This window comes from Setaria italica, chromosome I (assembly GCF_000263155.2).
Source record: "Setaria italica strain Yugu1 chromosome I, Setaria_italica_v2.0, whole genome shotgun sequence".
In the NCBI taxonomy this organism is placed as follows: domain Eukaryota; kingdom Viridiplantae; phylum Streptophyta; class Magnoliopsida; order Poales; family Poaceae; genus Setaria; species Setaria italica.
The window spans coordinates 28,954,977-28,975,357 of NC_028450.1; the positions used below are offsets into that span (position 1 = coordinate 28,954,977).

Consider the following 20,381-nt stretch of genomic DNA (forward strand, 5'->3'; position numbering starts at 1 on the left):
TTGAATATATGGTACTGCGAAATACAATATTACATGGCCCAAACTGATATTGTATGACAACTATTTTTAAACTAAAGTGGAGATATAAATACACCAATTTAGTTAATTCAGATGTTCATTTGCACCAAATGAAATGAAATGTAAGGGATGAATGTCACGCAATACTTTTTCCTAGTTAATCTGATTGATTTATTATTGTTAAACAAAAATGCACAATTCCCCATCCTCGTGCCAGCCCGCCCACTCCCCGGCGTGCCTGGTCGTGTCAGTCCGTCAGTCCAACGACGCCTTCGCGCTCAGTGCCCCTTCCCTCCCAAGAACCCAGATCCACCGCCTCAGCATCCACGGCTCGGCCGGCGCCCCGCCCCCCGCCGCCATGGCCGGCCGCCCGCGCCCGCAGCCGCAGCCGCACTCGCCGTCCGCCTCCACGCGGCGGCGCGAGCGGTGGCTGGTCGTCCTCGGCGTCGCGCTCCACGCCGTGTACATGCTGAGCATCTTCGACATCTACTTCAAGTCCCCCATCGTGCACGGCATGGACCCCGTGCCGCCCCGCCTCTCCGCGGCCCCCGCCAAGCGCCTCGTCCTCCTCGTCGGTGCGCCCCCTGATCCTTCGATCCCGTCTCGTTGCTCTTAGGCTCCAATCTCCATGTGCTGGGTTTCTGATTTGGCTCTGGGGGTTTTGGTGCGTGCAGCGGACGGGCTCAGGGCGGACAAGTTCTTCGAGCCGGACGAGCGGGGAAGGTACCGGGCACCGTTCCTGCGCAGCGTGATCGAGGAGAAGGGCCGGTGGGGTGTCAGCCACGCGCGCCCGCCCACCGAGTCCAGGCCCGGCCACGTCTCCCTCATCGCCGGATTCTACGAGGACCCCAGTGCTGTCACCAAAGGTGCGCTGCTCCTGTGCTGGTTCTACTGTACCACAGCTACCAGCTGTGATTCAATTCGGTCCAATGTTTTCACAAGTCATTCAGTTTACTTCAATCGCCAATTATGCTGCACTTTTGTGTAATTGCATTGCTTTGTCTAGTGCCATTGCCATTTATTATAACTTGCCATTTTTCGTAGTTGTTACCACTGAAGTAGTATTGATGATGCTTGTGCCTCCATGATGACCAAAACACATGTACTTAACAATGTGCCGGTAAGCGTTAAGTTGTAACCAAGAGAGATGTTATAGATGGGTAATACATTAATACTGACAACCTACACGTGATTAATATTGCTCAATTAAATAGTAAGTATGCTATGATCTGATGGGCTAAGCAGTAAATATTGTGCTATGCCCTAATTTACTGTGTTTGCTCGTCTAGGACTAAGAGTTCCTTTTAGCTGAGACTTAGTAAAACACACCTGATTTGTGTTACTGGAAATTCAGTGTGAAGGCTTTTAGGAGATGATATGGGAACTGATGAAACATTTGAACTTTATATTGTATATGGTGCAGGATGGAAGGCCAATCCTGTTGAGTTTGATTCTGTATTCAATCAAAGTCGGCACACTATCTCATATGGAAGTCCAGATATTGTTCCTATATTCTGCAGTAGCGTACCTCACAGTACCTGGGACACTTATCCCCATGAATATGAAGACTTTGCAACAGGTCAGATTTATTTGTAGAACATGTAGCTTGCTGAAAGTTAATCTAGAATAGTATTGTATGTTTGTAATTGCCTTAAAAGTACTGTGGTAGACATTATCATATCATTCTTTTCTCAACATGTTTATATAATTTTGTGATTTCTCATACTGCACTTCCATTCTTTCCTGAATATTCATGTTAATCTAAAAGTTCACCATGCAGATGGGTTATATGCGAAATAGAAATTTGAATTTGTTTTCTTTATTTTTGGCCAGAGTTTTTTTTTATAAAAGCAAATGACAATTGTTATCATGAATTTATGGGTTTTCTTGTGTGATGTTTCTTGTTTGAATACATGAAGGATGTGCCCCTCTTCAAGAAAAGAATGTTTTACTCAACATAAAAGAATCTAAACCATCAATCAGACTTTGCAATTTATTTTTTCTTTTGGAATCACTTTTTTACTTTGTTAGAGACCTTGGTTGCAGATGCTTCATTTCTGGATCATTGGTCATTTGACCAGTTTCAAGGTCTTCTCAACAGGTCTTTTGACAACATTAAATTGAGGCAGTTACTCTTACAGGATAAATTGGTTATATTTCTGCACTTACTGGGCTGTGATACCAATGGCCATGCACACCGACCCTATTCAAGCATTTATCTGAACAATGTCAAGGTTGTTGATCAAATTGCTGAAAGTATGTACAATCTCATGGAGAACTATTTCAAAGACAACCAAACAGCTTATGTGTTTACCGCAGATCATGGAATGAGTGACAAAGGTAAGTTATACAAAAAACTGTCTCACAAATAATTTGTTGGTCATATTTATATATTTTTAGAGTTAGGTTCTATGTGAGTTCTGGTGCCTGGCGAGGTTTCTGAATGTTGGAGGGAACCTGCCAGTTATGTTGTTCTGGGAGAGCGGGACACCTCGGTCACCACCAGGAAACTGTAAAACTGCCAAATTTGAAACAGTCACGTTTTAATTTGAATACCAGGGTCCGGGAATTAATTTACATTTGAATAGTAACTCCCCAGGCCTATCTCTTCCCACCTGGCATGCATATAAATTTGGAAATTATCCCCTAGTGAACTGCTGCATGCCTGACTGCACTGATTCAATCTGGACTGCAAAATGAATTAGTTGCATTGATGACCTGAAATAGGCACTGATTCAATCTGATTTCATGCACTGAAATTGGCTGCACTGATTCAGTCTGCTCTGATTTCATGCTGCTTAGGGCCTAGGCAGCCACATTTGGAATATAGTGTTGACAACCCCGATCCTGTCATCTAAGGCCTGATTTTGGTTGCACTTCATGCAAAACTGCCTTGGGTGTCACAAGGAATTGTGCTATTGACCTGTTAGGCTGTGACTAATTTAAAAGGCTTCATTTTTATTGGTTAACTTTTTAGTATATTAGGTTGGTACTCTACTGTTCCTTTATTATTTATAACGCTGATGTAATTAGGCACTTCTACCTACAGGAAGCCATGGAGATGGACACCCTTCGAATACCGATACTCCTCTTGTAGCATGGGGTGCTGGAATTAGAAGCCCAAAGTTCTTGGCTTATACAGAGAAGCCAGATGATGGCTTTCGGTTTGTTGATGACCATAAACATGATACGCCCACTCCGCAGGACTGGGCCCTCGAAGGCTTTGAGAGAGCGGATGTCAACCAGGCTGATATAGCTCCTCTAATGGTAGCTTAGAAATTTCTGTGTTCAACTATATATTCATTTCTTCTTTTGCTGCATTTGGTTTTCTTAAATAGACCTTTTCTGAGTTCCTCAAAATAATTGCAGTCTACACTTGTGGGTTTACCATGCCCAATGAATTCGGTGGGGAGCTTACCTACTCAATATTTGAAATTAAGCAAGGTCAGACAATCACTGCTTACTATGCAAAAAAAAAAAGATTTGTGTTTGGCTTAACACTGTTTGTTAAATTTTATTTCCTACAGGCTGATGAAGTTGAAGCAGTTCTGGCCAATACAAAGCAAATTCTTAACCAGTTTCTCCAAAAGTCACGTATCCTTTTTATACTTGAACTTTAAATTTTGCTTACTCCATGCTTCTAAGCTTCTAGGATATGCTATTCTTGGTGAGATGTGTGGTAGTGTGAATGGGTGGTGTGGAGACATCATTGATGTTCTATCATTGAAGTCACAGTTTAACATAACAGTTGACCAACAAGACTGTTCAATGTTCATGCTGTCAATCAACTTCCTGTTTTTTTCTTAATTGGAAATGTGACCATGATAAACAAATTAAAGAATAGATCGCACTCTTAATCCTAAACATGCCTTCCTTATCGATCTCAGAGCTGAAGCAATCCGGTTCACTTTATTTCAAGCCTTTTAAGCCACTGGCAAACTATTCTTCAGTGCTCAGTCAAATTGAGGATCTTATATCTGAAAGGGACTATGATACTGCCATGAAACATTCTGAAGAGCTCCGAAGGATGGCTCTTGCTGGTCTCCATTATTTCCAAACATATGATTGGTTCATGTTAATGACAACAATTACCCTTGGATATATTGGATGGATGGTGAACCTCATTCTACATGTGCTACAGTCGTATACATCATTTCCTGCGATTCTGCTAAAGAAGGCTTTGTTGCATCCTAAGAATACCTCCATGAAAGTATGGTAGTTAATCATTATCCAGCCTTTATGAATTTATGTCTGTTTTTTATGTGTTACAATCATATTCATTTGTTGGTGTCTTTTCTGTTTACTCAATCTAGATTGGAGCCACTATATTTTTCTTGAACTTCATTATGTTTTTCTTGTTACATTTTCCAAGATTCTTATTTCTTTGCCCCTGCAGACCAGATACTTAGAATTCACAGCAAGAATTTCAGATGTTTGGTTATGTCTAGTGTAGACATCAGGTAGAATTAGGGCTGCATAATTATTCACTCTTGTGTAAGCAAAGTTGCTTATCAAAATTAGACAACTATGTTTTGGTGTTTTCTCTATTTATCAAATGCTGGTGTGCTTTTAGTTACATAATTAGTTAATTACACTGTTTTGATATTATCTCCTCTGGTTTCAGGTTTACGTAGGTGGATGTTTCTTTATGGGTTTGTCGTCCATTATACTGCTTCTAGAGAAATCACCGCTTCTTTACCATGCTTACGTATTTATGACAATATTCCTTTGGACAAGAATTGTACAAAACTTCGAATTTCTGAAGGCTGTGTGGAGAGAATTTTCTAATATGCCCTTCAAGTATACATTGAATCTCCTGATCAGTTCGGGCATTGCACTGTTTGTATTGGAGTTTCTGGTATGTGCCTACGTTGACACACCAAGCATTTTAAGATTTCAGGATATTTAACATGGAATTTGGTACTTATGTGCAGGTTATGAGCTTCTTTGATAGGAAAATTTATACATGGTGCTTCTTGGTCCTTGGGATACTTGGTTCAACTTATGTAGCCTTTTTTATTCAAGCTAGCCCTGCACTTGCGATATACATATGGCTTGCTTGCTGGTTCCTGTCTGTATTCACATTGATGCCAGCTGAAATACCAGAAAACAACAACTTGGTGTATGCTTCTTTCACAGCCTTCATGCATGCTTTTTCCTTACATTTTCTCCAGTCCTAGTAGAGAACAAGCTGTTACATGTACATAGTAAACCATTGATACTGTTATCTATCATTCATGATTGTAAGAAGCTGCTAGCTATCTAATGTCACCAAATATTGTTTAATTGGGTGTTTCCTTGCAGCTTATGGTCTGATGAACTCTTTATATGCAGAATTCTTAGCGGAGCTCTCATAATACTGATCGCAGTGGCTTCAAGATGGGCCAACTCAAACTGTACCAGCTTTTGGCTCTATCTGACTCGAGCAAATAAACGGGATTCTCAATCCTCAAAGCTATATTTTGTTCAGGTGCAAAACTCAAAATAGTTGTATCCTGATATTGGCATTTCTGTCGTGGAAGTTCAAGTTTGATGCATTGTGACATGTTACTTACTATGTTTCAGGTTATTTTAGTTGCAATATCTTCAATAATGGTGTGGTTATCTACCTCACATCGATCCCAGAACAGAGAATTGCACTCATTACACCAGTTGATCAACTGGTCTGTAGCTGGTAAGCCACACGAGTTTCTATTTGTGCTGCCAATTCTGCAGTGCGTCATTGGTTCATGTCTTCAGTTTTTATGGCAATACCTGGTTCGTTGATGCAGCATTTTTTCTTGTAACCATACAATTAACTTATAAGTCTGAACCTCACTTGCAGCTAAATTTTGTTTATGCTCAACCCAAGAGTGAGGGTCTTATGTGGCATTTTCTGAACCGTTTTAGTTATCACTAGATAAGCTACATTTTGATTTTTTTTCGTTTTTAATGGTTAAATGCCTCGTTTGGACATAAGAAACTCACGGTATTGAGGGTTTGGTACATTAACTGAACAAAAAAGGTTCTAGTTCTTCCAAGAATGCTCTTGTATTCCTGTTGGATCTGTCCGAGCATCCTATTGTTATTTGTGGTAGGTAGTTTGGTTCTTGCAGAACAATTGCTTCGCCTTTTGTTCTGTAATGAAACAGCTGGAAGCCTGGAACAAAGGTTGGTTATAGTACTGATGACCAGGTTTTCTATAATTGATTTGATTCCACAACTGGCTGCTTTTCTGAAACCTAAAAAATATCATGTGCGGCAATGTTAGCTGGCATTACTGTAATAAATGTATTCTCCAATGAATTAGGAAAATGGTATCAAATTCAGAATTTTGCTAGGCTAACAATTCAGAAGTGCCCTTTCGGTTTCTATTATGGGAAACAGTGAGAATCGTACTGGAATATATTCAGAGAATAAAATGTAGAGAGGAAAGAAGAAAAACTGAAATTTGATCTTGGCCTCTGGGGAATAGCTGTAACCCCAGGTGGAAACATTCTAGTTTGTTAAAAATCTAGATCAGTGTTGGGGCTTTGTCCATTGAAAGTATGTTGAGCTGAACTCCATTAAACACATCCGATTTTTTAAAGCCATTTGTTCAACCTTATTTGTGCTATATCCTGCTTGATTGCTCATTCGAACTTGTAAGATTTTTGGTTCTATTGTTTTTAACATTTATTATCTTTGGCAGGTGTTGCTATGGTGCTACCTCTTTTCTCACCACCTAGTGTTCTGTCTCGTCTTACATCTATCTTCTTGGGTTTTGCTCCTCCTTTTCTGCTGCTTTCTATTGGGTATGCTGTTACCTTCTGCAGTTCATACACTTTTTTTTTGTGTGTGTGCTGTGCCTGAAGTCTTGGAACATGGAAATAGTATCTCATATTTTGTCAAACCTGCAGCTATGAAGCAGTTTTCTACAGCGCTTTCTCAATGGTACTGATTGGATGGATATTTGTGGAATCTGCCAACCTGTACTGCTCAGAAGAAAGCGGTTCTGCACGCCGTAGAAACCTTGTGGATGGCTCAGTGTTTGGTTATGAAGAAAGACACCTACAACTATCTGATTTAAGAATTCCTCTGTTATTTGTAAGTACTGGTTGCAGTATATAATCCCAATTCTATAGTTGCGGTACAGCATAAAAGTGTGGAAGCAATTGGACACAATGCATTCTTTTTTTATATATATGGCAGAATAGATATCAGATTGTATGAACAGTAGATAATCCTCTAGAGTTGAAGTCTTAAGCAGCCAAAGATGCTAAATCATTAGGAGAAGGGGTGGCCGGGTGGCCAATGAAAGCTAACCCATCTGTTCTCAATAGATGTTTTAGAATGTGTGAAGTCCAACTTTGAAAAACTTGGACCATTGATAATGTAAACATATTAAATTTCACTACAGAATGACATTGACAGATTTATAATATAAGAAATGCTTCCACATGGTTATGCATTCCGTACTTCTGAATAACGTATAACATGAAAATAATGATCAAATGCATGTATTAGAGACTCCCTGTGCTGGCCATCTTCCTATCTTCATAGCATTATATTCCATATTTCCACCATATATCTTTTTTAAGTATCCAACCATGTAGTTCTAGTAGAAACTAAGAACAGTTTTGTCATTATTTTTGCTGAAAGCATAATGCTCTAGCCAGTGATTTCTTTCTGTCTTGCAGGTGATCTTATTTAATGTGGCCTTCTTTGGTACTGGTAATTTTGCAAGTATTGCAAGTTTTGAGATCTCATCCGTGTACAGATTCATTACAGTATTTAGTGTAAGTTTATATGCTATAGGTTTCTCATTGAAAGACTACTTTTACTTATTATTACTCTAGACATTGATGTTTTCTCTTTTTTCTTGGCAGCCATTTCTTATGGCAGGACTTCTTATCTTTAAATTGTTCATTCCTTTCATGCTTGTCATGTAAGTTCTTTTGGACCTTGCTACTGTTATGCTATGTAGTGTCATCAAGTTAAAATGAGCTAATGAAGATGTGATTTATGGAATTTCAGTGCATGATAATTTTATTTTTGTCTAACCATCTTTCACAAAATATGATGGTTTAATGTAAATTCTTGTTACAATAAGGTCAGCTTCTGCTATAGAAAGATAAAATAGGCACCAAGGTGTATATAATTTGATGTTCGTTTTGATATCTATTGAGATTAAGTTTGTTCTGTCCACATTAGTTATCACTTTTTTTCTGCTTTAACATTCAACCACCTAATGTTGGGGCTTTGGACGCCCAGACACCCAAGTTAAAAAGAGCTCTTTTAATTTGTGTTCAACCTGGACTTTATTAAGCTGATCTTCTTGATCAATTGCAGATGTACATTTAGTGCGATAACCAAGATTGTCCGGATCCCACGATTGGGCTGCTATTTTCTTGTAATACTGCTTTCAGATGTGATGACCATTCATTTCTTTTTCCTGGTATGTATTCTCTTTTTGTTGATGCTTCGAAATTCTATTTTTCATGGTTTCAAGACATGTTCCATTACCTTAGCCATATTTAGTTTCTCTATAGTTTCTTTCATTTGTATCTATTAGTGGGTAAAGTTTGTTTGGTTTGCCATGTTTAAATATCTTAAAGGCAATTTCTTATTAAAGATATACTCCATATGGATAGTGTGTGCTGTGCAGTATAAAGTAATAAACTAGTTTTGGACTCAGGTCTAGGAGCTCAAAGGCTCTATCTCTAGGAAGTTGGAGATGCACTAAGATGGTGTTACTTTGCATTTTCTTTCTGATGACTACGTTTAGCCTTACATCTAAATATAAGTGAAATTTCCTACAGCCACATAAATTAATGTTCTGAATATTTCTGTTACATTTTACCCACAGGTACGTAATACCGGCAGTTGGATGGAGATTGGCAACAGCATTAGCCATTTTGGAATAGTGAGCGCCCAAGTAGTCTTCGTTTTGCTGCTTTTTGCTCTGACAAATATATACACCAGAGACATTGTGGTCTCATCACGGCAGCTAACTGCACGGAAAGTTATGTAAATTGTTCAGTTCTTTTAGAGGTCCAGATACATTCATTTTCTTTAATTAATTCTGGGCTCGGCTTTCATCTGTGGCCCAAGTTTTGTAACTTAGTAGGTTGCGTAGTTTTGTAGATGGACCTCGTATCAAAATTTTGTGCTAATTTATTTTTTCCATTCATATCACAAGCGGTGAATAGGCTTTTTTGCATGCTTTATTTGTGTGAAATTTTCTTCTCTTGCTATGATAAATTAACGTATGTTGATTTAGTTCAGTCAGCAAAGGTAACTAACTGTCCATTGCTAGGATGTACTACTAGGTACCATCATTCGTTATATCATCTTCGGCAAGGTCCAGAAACTGCACAAGCTCGCCGTGGCTTTTCTGGTGAAAAACTAACTTGACCTTACGGGTCACCCGGTCACCGTGGTGACTGTGGACGGTCTTCTCCACGACGCACCCTGGCTTCGTGCGTAGCCAGCAAGAACACGGCAGAGGAAAAATGGTCTCTTCAGTAAAAACACATCTTTACTGCGTTTCTCTTCACTCCTTGTTCATTTACCAACTAACCGCACGAAAAATTATGTAAATTGTTCAGTAGCATAGGCCACAGCGTCGTGCAGCTGGTCGATCACGATCGGAGCGGCCCGGTCCAGTAACCCAAATCCCGCCTGCATCCGGTCCGCCCGTTCGTTATCCTCTCCGGCCGCCACACCTGGCGTTATCCAGCATCCGCGCCCTCCCCTCCGCCACGTCACGCCTCCCGGCCACATGGCGGCGCCCCAGTGGCGGCTCACCCCCACGCGGGATAAGGCGCCCCCCTCCCTTCCCGACCGCAGCTTAATAACCCGCCGCGAAAAGCTCCCCGCGAGAGCACGAGCCATCCACGTCCCCAGTCCCCACACACGCACCAGCAGAACCCAGCGCAACCGATGGCGTCGCTCACCATGATGGCGTCCTTCGCGGCCGTGGCGGCGGCCGCGCCCTCCCGCCGCGGCAGCTTCGCCGTGGCCAGGGCCGCCAGGGTCGACCGCTGCCAGCAGGAGCCCGCTGCGAGGCTGGCGGCCGAGGAGGCCGAGGCCCGGCCCGCCGAGGGCCGCCGCGCCGTGATGCTGGCGGCGGCGGCCGCGTGCGTCGCGGCCATCGGCGGCGCCGGCGCCGCCATGGCGGGCCCCAAGAACGGGACCCCCGAGGCGAAGAAGAAGTACGCGCCCATCTGCGTCACCATGCCCACCGCCAAGGTCTGCCACAACTGATGAGAGATCGAGCACGCTGCAGGCAGGGGGCGTGCGGGGGGTTGTGCGTGTGGTATATAATGCATGCTATGCGTCCGGTTTGTCTCACCTTGTTGATTCGAGCTTTAGATGAGACGGTCGCCATGGACGGTCTCAAAGTTGTAATATTATTGCAAATTCGAGGATAAAACCGTTCTTGTTTCGTTACATGAGAGATCATCTCTGTGTTAGCTCTTCCTTGAGCCCTTGACACCGGATCTGTGGCGATGGAAAACGCAAAACCACGTGTACCTGTGGCAATCTCCTTGCTGGCCAGAACATAACATTGTGCATGGCTTTTGTATCGACGAAATTAAATGAATCGGTGGCAAGCCTGACTGATTAATGAAGCATCATGCGTCGGAACAAAGAATTGCTGCGCGTTGTATTTTTGTCGAGGGCTTGTTTGGAATAAAAGAACGGAAAATAAAGGAATGGAAAAAAAATGCATGAATGAGATGGAGCGAAAAGTGGAATACTACATTAATCCAAAATACAGGAATGTAAAGTTTAGGTTGTTTGGATCGCAGGAATTCATAACACAGGAATCACAAAATGTTGTCCTAATAGAAATACTGATTAGATTTTAGTGTCTAAACAAATTACCACGAGCACATTTGTTACTGAGCAGCAAAACCAAAGTGATACTATCTACCGTGACCCTCTTACATGTGGGTCCTACGGTTGTTTGTACAAGCCACCACACATCATCCTTATCCACTCACGCACACACCATTGCTGTCGTCCTCCATCCCTCCCTGAATCAACTAGCTTCGAGCACGGAGGCCCCAAGGGTCAAAGAACCATGGACGGACAAAGAACCATGGACGGACGCCCGGAGGTCAGCGGCCCGGCAACCGGCATCAAGGGGTGAGCACTGGACCTCTTCGAGCACGCCGAACCCGTTCTCCTTCGCCATCCAAAGCTCCGCTCTCAAACCAAGAGAAATGAAGTTCTCTCTTTTTGGGCAGAGTCCTTTTTCTCTATTTTTTTTTCTAGATTTGGAGTTCGATTCTTTGAATTTCTCAAAGGATTCGTTCAGTGATTGCTCAAGTTGATGCTCGATTTCATTTTTAATATTTTTGTCTTTCTTTATTTCCTCTTGTTGCTCAAACCTCAAATGAAGCTGTGTGAAGAGGAAGAAGAGCACATGAGGTAAGCTTGATTAGCGCATGAGTGCGCGAGCGAGCGTTGCAGGAAAAATTTCCCTGAGCTCGGAGCACATTTTTCCTTTCCTCCAAAAGTACAGCCTTTCTGACCGTTCCTCTGGAAAGTCTATCGTCGATTCCTTTGTCCCAAACGCGTTACTCGCTTCCCTTTCCTCCGGAACCGAAGCGTCCATTTTTCCTACGTTTTTCCTCCGTTCCGCCTCAGTGTTCGGAGTAAGCCACTGGCCGTGGGCCGATGACAAACCTGCAGAGCGTTTGCTGGAGGAGTCAAGGAGATGGTGGGCCGCGGGTATAATAGAGAGAAGAAAGGCAAACATGTCACAGTGTAAAAGGTAATTTCCATAACAGAACTGCGAGTTTTTTCTCAAGAAAAAGATCACCGCTAACATACAAGGCCCTCACTCTTTCACATGTATTTATGTAGGTAAATTGCGTGTTTGTAGAACACAACTATTCCGTCCGATTCCTAATTAAAGTAGGTCACTGTAGATTTTAACTACTCTCTAAATATAAGTCATATCCTTAAAACAAACACGAGATATCAACTATTTCTCTAAATATAAGTTATTCTAGAAACAGACACGTAATATACAGGGAAAAGCTATCCCTCACTCAGGTGATTTGAGAGTCTCCGTCGCTCGAATTTCTGGACATCCGATCGATGCATCATTATTATTTTGTCCGTTTGATTTGGCCATCCGATCGATGCTATCTGATCCTACATGGCAGAGACATGATTCATTTATTCTGGATCCCGTAGTTTCATTCGCCCCTTCATCTTTTTCCGTGGGCGGCGAGGCGGTGGCGCCAGGGGATCTCCGAGGCTCATCCCCGAGGGGCGGCGAGGCAGCAGCGCTAGGGGATCTCTGAGGTTCATTCCGTGGGCGGCGAGACGGTGGTGTGAGCGATGGTGCCAAGCCATCTCCAAGGTTTTTCCATGGCTGCCTTCAAACCATTCCTCCTTCACTGTGCCTTTCGTCCCCTGCGATTTCTGCTCCCAGTCATTGTAGACATTAGCGACTTTCTATTGTTCTCGATTTTATATATTTTGCGTTGGTTTCTGTGGAGATTGGTTCATGCCTTGTTTCCAACGATCCAGTAGGATGCTAGATTTTGGTTAGGCTATTTAGCATTAAATCATATCTAATTATACTAGGTTTCAAGTTTTTGTTCGTATGGCTTAGGTTTCGACATTCTGCACCTCTCCGTATCTGATTAGGTACCCGAGCAGTGGGGTGGGGCATTTCCTAATGAAATTGTGGTTCTTAGTCCTGGAGATTAGGCAATTGTGTCCATTTTATTGTATAGGTAAACTAGATGATATGGTCCTATGGTAGTGCTATGTGAACGAGGGTGAGCGGGGATGAGGGGCATGATCCTTTTTTTTCTGATTATGACAATTTGCGCATGCTGAACTGAGCGAGGTCTGTTGATCCATAATTCTGTGTTCCTGTATTGGACTGCAAATTGGTATGTTATATTAGGTTCACTACCTCACAATTAGCCTGATCTGATTTTTTTTCCAGATCCACTTGTTTTTTTGCATGTGGATGATTTGTAGAGTTTCTTTTCCAAGAAATTTGCAACGATTTGTTTTGGTTCTACCTAGTTATTTATACTCTCTTCTCTATAGGCTAGATCATTGTGGTTGCTATGATTCTTTTGATCAGGAATCAATGTATATGAGGCTGATATGTTAGTTGTTGTTAGCCTATTAGCCATGCTGTGTTGGTCACCCTCTGTGTAAAATGTAAACGGTCAATTTGTGTCAATCCATTAATTTTATATGTTCATGTAAGTATTGAATTTCATATTTTTAAGTGTCACCTTATGTTCTGACCAGATTTACCCTTTGGTGAGCTGTAGTGTAGGTTAACACCATTATTTGTGGTGTTCCCTTGCTTATTATTTTTTTCTAGCACCAATGGATATAGATGTTCTCTTCTTGTGTCTGTTCTTATATGAGCCTTTTAATGAACCATTTTGTACATGTTTTTATGAATTAGTATAAAGTACATTTTATTTGTATTCCTCTTCACAATCATATATAGTACACTTTTAATGTCAGTTGAAACATGCAGTTAGCTTAATTTTCCCCTCCTAACACACATATGGTTCTATCTATTACTTATACCTTCGTATGATTAATTTGATTTTTTTTCCGCTTGAGGCAGTTCATCCAAATCCCTTCAACTGTGTGTGGTGTTGGAGATTTCAATTCTCGTCCAGCTCGATGGGGTTGCGGGCTGTTGTGACTGGCGTGAGGCTAGGTCTAGGGCGGAATGCTGTCCGAAGGTGTGTAGTCAGAGGCCTAGGTATCCATCTGTTCTTGCTCACCATGGATAACTATAGTTTGATTAGGAAAGATATGTGGTTTTATGACTGTCAGGCTTCTGAAAATTTAGGAATTAGCATTGATCAAACCATAGGGAAATAGGCATCTGTCATCTGTCCTTGCTCACATTAGTATGCTCAAGCAATGATATCATATACTAAGTATGCTTGTTGTTTTCATTTGTAATCTGTATTTTACATTCTGTGACCTATATTTTACTTGCTATTGCATGTGTTATATGTATATAGGTTCAGATACAGTTAATTGGGTCTGATTTTGCATTGAAATCATCACTGTTAATTTGATATTTGTGAACAGTGATTGAATAGCATTAAAAATGTATGTGCAAATATCTATTTGCGTTGACCTGTTAGTGTGATATATTCGCACTCCTAGTGGTTTTGAACTTGTGTATGTTATCTGTAGTTATCTTCCATTTAGTTATCTTTTTCTAGATCAATTTATTATCCATGGATTTACTTGGTTTTTTAACTGTAGATGTATCTACAAGTACCAGTTTTTAGTGAGAAAATTTTCATCATTCATTAGTGCTCTTTAGTGGTCACTAGAAGCTCATTGAGGATTATGGTTCTGGTTCTCTTCTGATGTTTCTTTTGTTCTTGATCTATACTATGTTCTCTACCTTTTTTTTTCCTATGCAGCCAGTATGGTTCCATTTTTACCATGCGCAATAAAAGGATACGTGTCTACATCCATAACCACAATGGAATCATGTTGCCCCTTAGTGCATTGACATTTTTTCCATTATTCTATATTATTTGTTCAACTTTAAATCTGTTGATGACGATTATATGTGGATGAGCTTTCTTCTCTATTTTGCTTTCCAGAAAATCCTGGAAATTTTGTATAAAAGGATCTTCTCACCGTTTTTTTGCTTCGCAGGCTCAATGCAGCTCCAGTCCAAAAGATTTTAGATGAAAGGAGGGCTCTAAGGACCAAAGATGATGTTGAAGCTGGTTCATCTAAGAAGAAGATGTGATTGCGGTATGTGGTTCTATCCCCCTCAACATATGGTGCTAGTGCACTTATCTATCTTTTATAGTGCTTCATATATTTGATAAATATGACTTACATTATGTTGTGACAAATCTGACAGTAACCTATTAGGCATAAATTTTGCTATATCTAAATGTAGTTTTCTATGATGTTTGAATTTTAGAATTTAAGGTGGTTCGTTTTCGTATGATCACAAACTTGCTATGATCTCAAATTTAAGGTGGTTCATTTTAAGTTTGCTATGATCACAAACTTGCAAAGGAAATAGTATATGCTCCTATTTGAATATCCATAGCTCATAAATTGATGATTGCTACTAGGGTTTAGATTTTCCATGTTGCTAGTGCTACTACTTATTATTTAAAGTTCATTTTAGACTTATTATGTTTGTTGTCATGTATCTATTTTTTCTAAGTCTATGTGAACTCCTGCCTCTCAGTTTTACCCTTATTATATTATATTTTATCTAATATTTAAATGGGTCACCTGGTATGAATCTGATATATGTGCGAAAACCAGTCGTTTTTGTTCCTATTCAGGAATGTAAGAGTTTTTTAGAATTTATATTTTGTTGTCACTATAATTACTTTGTTTATTGCATTGTATCATATGCAACATTGAGGTGTAAATTTCATGGGGATGTACGACTTTAGGTGTTGCCTCTTTGTATTTGGGGAAATTTGTGGCATATGAGCAATCTGTATTTAGGTGTTTTCGTGACTACCCAAATAAAGCTGGTTATTTGCATTCCATAGGAAAGAAATCTGAGTTATTTGAGAAATCTGTATATAGCTTTTGGGTTTTAGGATATTTGTTAAATCTTTATTTGTTTGGGGGTTCCAGTGACAACCCAAATTCCTTCGAACAAATATGAGTCATTTTTAGGAATTTGGGACATTTGATCATTCTGTCTCAGGGGGTTTTAGTAAGAAGCCAAAATAAATCTGATTATCTGCATTCCTTAGAAAACAAATATAAGTTATTTGAAAAATCTGCATATGGTTTTCGGAAATTTTGGATATTTGTTTAATCTATATTTGGGAGTTTCATTGACAACCCAAATTAATTTGTTTATCTGCATTCCTTAGAAAAAAATTTGAGTCATTTGTGTAATCTGCATATGGTTTTTGGAAATTTGGAACATTTTGTTTCATAACTTGTAGGATATAATGGAGTAATATACTTGAGGTGTTAAATAATTATCTTTTTATCTAATGTAGTACTCTATTATATTCTTAGCCAAAAATTCCAGTCCTAGCATTTTCTATCTCTATCATATTTTTCTATCTGAAGAATCTGCAGGTTGCCATTGTTTTTACATTTATCTTAAGCTGATAATTCTAGTTACCTTAGGTAGTTGCATATTATGTTTGTTTGCACAAGTTACTTCATTTGGTTTCTTTGGAATTTGTATATGTTTGTCCTCTTTTATATTTTTTATTATACAGAAGAATTAGTGCACTTGAACTTTTAGTTCTTTGTTTTTATTCAATGCAGTTGCAGCTTCTGGTTGTTCTATCTCTTGCTTGAGTCTAGTTTTGTGCTTTTGTATTCAGTGACTTGGATAGGTTAAATTAGCAATAGTAGCAAGTTTGATCTGAGCACTGATAATTGCACGTTGATTTTTGCTACTGATTATACCTTTTTGCTCAATTCATGTATTTTGTTGCTAATCTAGTAATAAGTTTATTTAGATTATACATATTTTGCTTTAGATCATATAGATTCTACTGAATGCAGCATGTTTGATACTATTGTATGCAGTATGTTTCATCATACAGTATGTTTCTGATTTTATTTTGGTACATTTTGATTCAGGTAAGTTGTAGCTTGTCTTTGTTCTGTTTCATGATTGGGTCTAGTTGTATGTTTCATATTCAATATCTTTGATTGGTTAAAATAGCAACAACAACAAATTTAATTTGTCTCTTGCTACTGATTACATCTTTTTGCACTATTTATTTTGCTCTGTACCGACATCTAAATACCCATCCTATTTCTTTCTCTGTTAGTATCTTCAACAATAATTCTTCTTCAGATATTTTAGCAACTGGATTGAATTCTGTTCATTATAGCATTGATTCAATTCAGTTTATTATCTATCGATATATGTTTGTCTTTGTGTTTTATTGAGTTTTCATTGAACAATTAGCCTTTTGGTTTATCACTATCAGTGTGACCATCACTATCTAGCCTAATTCATTGATGATCTTGCACATATGAAGTTGCTCATTTATATCTTACATTACTTTCTTTGTATTTTTATTATAGGCAGTTGGATGTAATTTTTTCATTCCGCATATGTAATTTTTCTGTTTGTTGAATTCTTTGTATATATGGTATTTTTTTTGCTTGATCTGATTTCATTTGTGTGGCCTGGTTGATTTGTTTTCATATGCAGATGTGTATATTTTGCCCTTTAATTCTATGTGTATTAAATTTGGTTGAGAAGTTTTTGTCTCTAATTTTGTGTGTATTAAATTTGGGTGAGCAATATACTTGTTTCACTCAAAAATTAGTATGCAGATTCTTTGGCTGACTGTGTGAGGGCAGCAAACAAATCACTCAAATCTTATTTCGTCATAGATTTAGGTGATTTGTCTAGCCAAATCACCTAGGTGATGAGAGCCCTCAAATCACCTGAGTGATGGATAGACAGACCCAATATATAATGTTGTTGGAAATAAAGTACAAGTGATTGGAGGATGATCACCTGTGCCTAATAGACAAAACTCAAAGGGCACCATATTTATCATGGTTCCAATGCTGGGGATGGGAACAGGAAGGCTGGCTGGCTTCTTCAAGCAAATGAGCTAGTTGACTAATAAAGCGAAATTATCCAATTTGAGTAGAATTACACAGTAACTTTGTTCCGCCAAAAATAATCTCAAGATGTAGCTTATGAGGATCATTTGAGAAGTGAGTTCTGAAGCACCGCTTGTAGGGAATGTTTGGTTTATGCCCAACTCAACCTTACCACATTTTGGTGATGACCAAATCCATGGCATAGTCAAAAAATTGATGTAGTGGTGTTTGGATTGTTGCCATGCTAATTGTTGCCAAATATTTTTTGATTATGTATATGACATGTGGGTCCAATGTGTCAATCATTATTTAATTATTAAAATATATTCACAATGGACCTAGATTTGTAGAGTTAATTATAACGAATTCAATGGTTCTAACGAATTTACAATCCGACTTAAGGCTTAGGAGAAACAACATTTTGAATGTTGTTAACCAAAGAATCATAGAGTCGCGTGCAACCAATGATGTGTTGATACCTCAGCAATTTCAATGGCAGCAGCGCTGGCAAATTTTGGCAAGGGTTTCCTCGCCCATGTTTTTACCCATGCCCATGTAACTTTTGTACTAGACTTGCCAAATCTCCTTTGGCTTTCCAATTGTTGCCGGGGACGAAGCCAAAGGAGGGCTGGTAGGGGCCACGCCCTCCCCTCCCCTCTCAAGTTTTGATTAGGATACTATAGTTTGTATACATGTAGTAATTAAGTTAGATAAACTTTTAGCAATTAAGTATTGAGATGAAGTAGTACTTAATTTCAAAACAAATGTAGTTGTTTGGGCAAGCTAATAAGTTGTCAAGTGTGTCCATGGCTTGATTTAGTTTTACCAATAATACTTCAAGCTAGTAATTGGACTTCACAATTATTCAACATTTTATCCATTTTTATATATTTAGTACTTCTTTAACAACTTTATTCTATGCATCTAGTTTTAAGCTTTTAACATATCACACTCTCAAGCGTCTTGGTGCACATGTGTGCCAAAATGTGGTTTGAGCACAATCGCTATGTGCTTACACTACTGGGGAAAGTGCCTTCAGTACTGGGTCCAAACCCCTCTTTAGTACCAGTTGTGCAACCGGTATTGCTAAGTCAGTACTAAAGGGGGTCCTTTAGTACCGGTTCAAATAACTGGTACTAAAAGGGGTCCTTTAGTACCGGTTGGGGAGACCAACCGATACTAAATTCTTTTTTCTATTCTGTTTCTTTTCTCATTTTATTTTCTATTTCTTTATTCTATATTAGTATTTCATATTTGTTTCCTTTACGTATACTAGTTCTAATACACAATATATATAAAGTTGTATTTGATCTATAATATTACATTTCAAATAATATTATACATAGACACATTGTGCACACACATATATGAATAATATTACATTGCATCAACTCTCCAAGTTCAACATTTTGGATCAACTATTTTGAACTCGAGTCATGACAGTGATGCCTATTTGATCCATCATTATGGAACTCTCCTGCTGGATTTACTAACTCATCCAGAAGAAATCCACTGAGTAGTTCTTGAATTGCCCTGATTTTTTCCATCTCGAGGAGTTCTTCCTTCATGTGCATAATCTATGTCATTAGTAAAGGTTATTATATTAGATCAATGGATCTGCACAATTAGAACTAATTTATTGTTAAGAAATTTGTATATGTACATTGAATTCATTGTCAGTTATACACTTGGGATGTACAAAGCCATGTATGACCTCACATATGTAGTATCCGCATAAATTATTTCCCGGATTCTGTCTCAAATACTATATATATGGCAAAAGAAGTTATGAAATATTTGTTGTGTTCAAGGAAGTGACATGAGATGTGCAAATTCAATACATACCGAGAATTTAGAGTGGATATGAAGTTGCTCCTTGAATTCACCCGAATGCTGTTGACGGAAACGAGCCCATGCTGTGTTAAGCATGTCTATGAGGTCGGTGTATTGATATCTTGGTCTCCTCAGAAAGTCCAGGATATAGACCATGCTTCGATTAATCACGATAACAAGGAGTATTCAGTGGAAACTGTACATATATGCATAGTGAAAAGCTATTTAGTAAATAGCAAAAAAAAGAATTAAACACTTATACAATTTGTTACAATAAATGACTACAACAATATTTATTGTGAACTGCTAGTAAATGACAAAAAGAAAAGAGTTAAACACTTATACAATTTATTACAAAGAAGAATGGCTAAAACCTATACATTTTGTAAAAGTAAATGACTAATACTTATACAATTTTTTACAATAAATGACAACAAAAAAGAATGACTAATACTTATACAACTTGTTATAATAAATGACTAATCAATGTTGTACATAGACCAAATTACAATTAATAGGCTTTTCCAACAATTTTTCTATAATTTCTAGCTAATTCAACAATTTTATGCACATTTCTATAATTTGAACTATACTATAGCTCAATTTGTGGCATAATAAAAGAATTATTCTAAGTAGTAGGCAGTTTACAATTTATTGCACTATTTATATATTTTCTACCACTATTCTACTAATAAAAAATGCATGGCAATAATGTACATTAATTTCCTAGCACTATTTATAAATTTTCTAATTTTCATAACACAATTCTATATTCATTATTTCCATACTAATAATTTTTAGCATTTTTTCTATAATTTCTAGTTTTTTTAAAAAAAATTATAAAATTTCTAGCTATTTTAACTTATTCCTAAATAACTAGAATTAAAAAGAAATTTAAAAAATGATGTCAGCACGGCCGCGGGCTTACGTCAGCACACAAGACAATGAGCCAACGGCCA

The 20,381-nt window shown here is 38.7% G+C and overlaps 2 protein-coding genes and 1 long non-coding RNA gene across 3 annotated transcripts; all 3 read left to right on the plus strand.

The window, feature by feature from the left end:
* The first annotated feature begins 249 nt into the window (after positions 1–249).
* Positions 250–9,204, plus strand: LOC101779379 (GPI ethanolamine phosphate transferase 1). Its single transcript, XM_004952847.4, has 18 exons — positions 250–593; positions 693–884; positions 1,442–1,597; positions 2,065–2,358; positions 3,068–3,285; positions 3,388–3,462; positions 3,546–3,612; positions 3,906–4,228; positions 4,643–4,876; positions 4,953–5,140; positions 5,353–5,488; positions 5,584–5,692; positions 6,689–6,791; positions 6,897–7,083; positions 7,677–7,775; positions 7,866–7,924; positions 8,329–8,434; positions 8,846–9,204. The coding sequence occupies exons 1-18, from the start codon at positions 377–379 to the stop codon at positions 9,008–9,010; spliced, it is 2,928 nt and encodes a 975-aa protein (XP_004952904.2). The 5' UTR covers positions 250–376; the 3' UTR covers positions 9,011–9,204.
* Positions 9,205–9,841: 637 nt separating this feature from the next.
* LOC101779767 (photosystem II 5 kDa protein, chloroplastic-like) lies at positions 9,842–10,438 on the plus strand. Its single transcript, XM_004952848.3, has one exon. It carries the CDS (start codon positions 9,922–9,924, stop codon positions 10,243–10,245), a length of 324 nt encoding a protein of 107 aa, XP_004952905.1. The 5' UTR covers positions 9,842–9,921; the 3' UTR covers positions 10,246–10,438.
* A 537-nt stretch (positions 10,439–10,975) lies between these two features.
* LOC105914646 lies at positions 10,976–18,622 on the plus strand. The gene is made up of 4 exons (XR_001164322.2): positions 10,976–11,764; positions 12,193–12,361; positions 13,607–13,747; positions 14,671–18,622. It is a non-coding gene; the product is annotated as an uncharacterized LOC105914646 (long non-coding RNA).
* Positions 18,623–20,381: the final 1,759 nt, after the last annotated feature.

Bases quoted from the DNA above. Each gene is read 5' to 3' on its own strand.
- LOC101779379 (XM_004952847.4), top strand. From the start codon at position 377: ATGGCCGGCCGCCCGCGCCCGCAGCCGCAGCCGCACTCGCCGTCCGCC. The intron at 3,613-3,905 runs GTATCCTTTTTA...TATCGATCTCAG, and splicing joins CCAGTTTCTCCAAAAGTCAC to AGCTGAAGCAATCCGGTTCA. The intron at 5,693-6,688 runs GTAAGCCACACG...TATCTTTGGCAG, and splicing joins GATCAACTGGTCTGTAGCTG to GTGTTGCTATGGTGCTACCT.
- LOC101779767 (XM_004952848.3), top strand. From the start codon at position 9,922: ATGGCGTCGCTCACCATGATGGCGTCCTTCGCGGCCGTGGCGGCGGCC.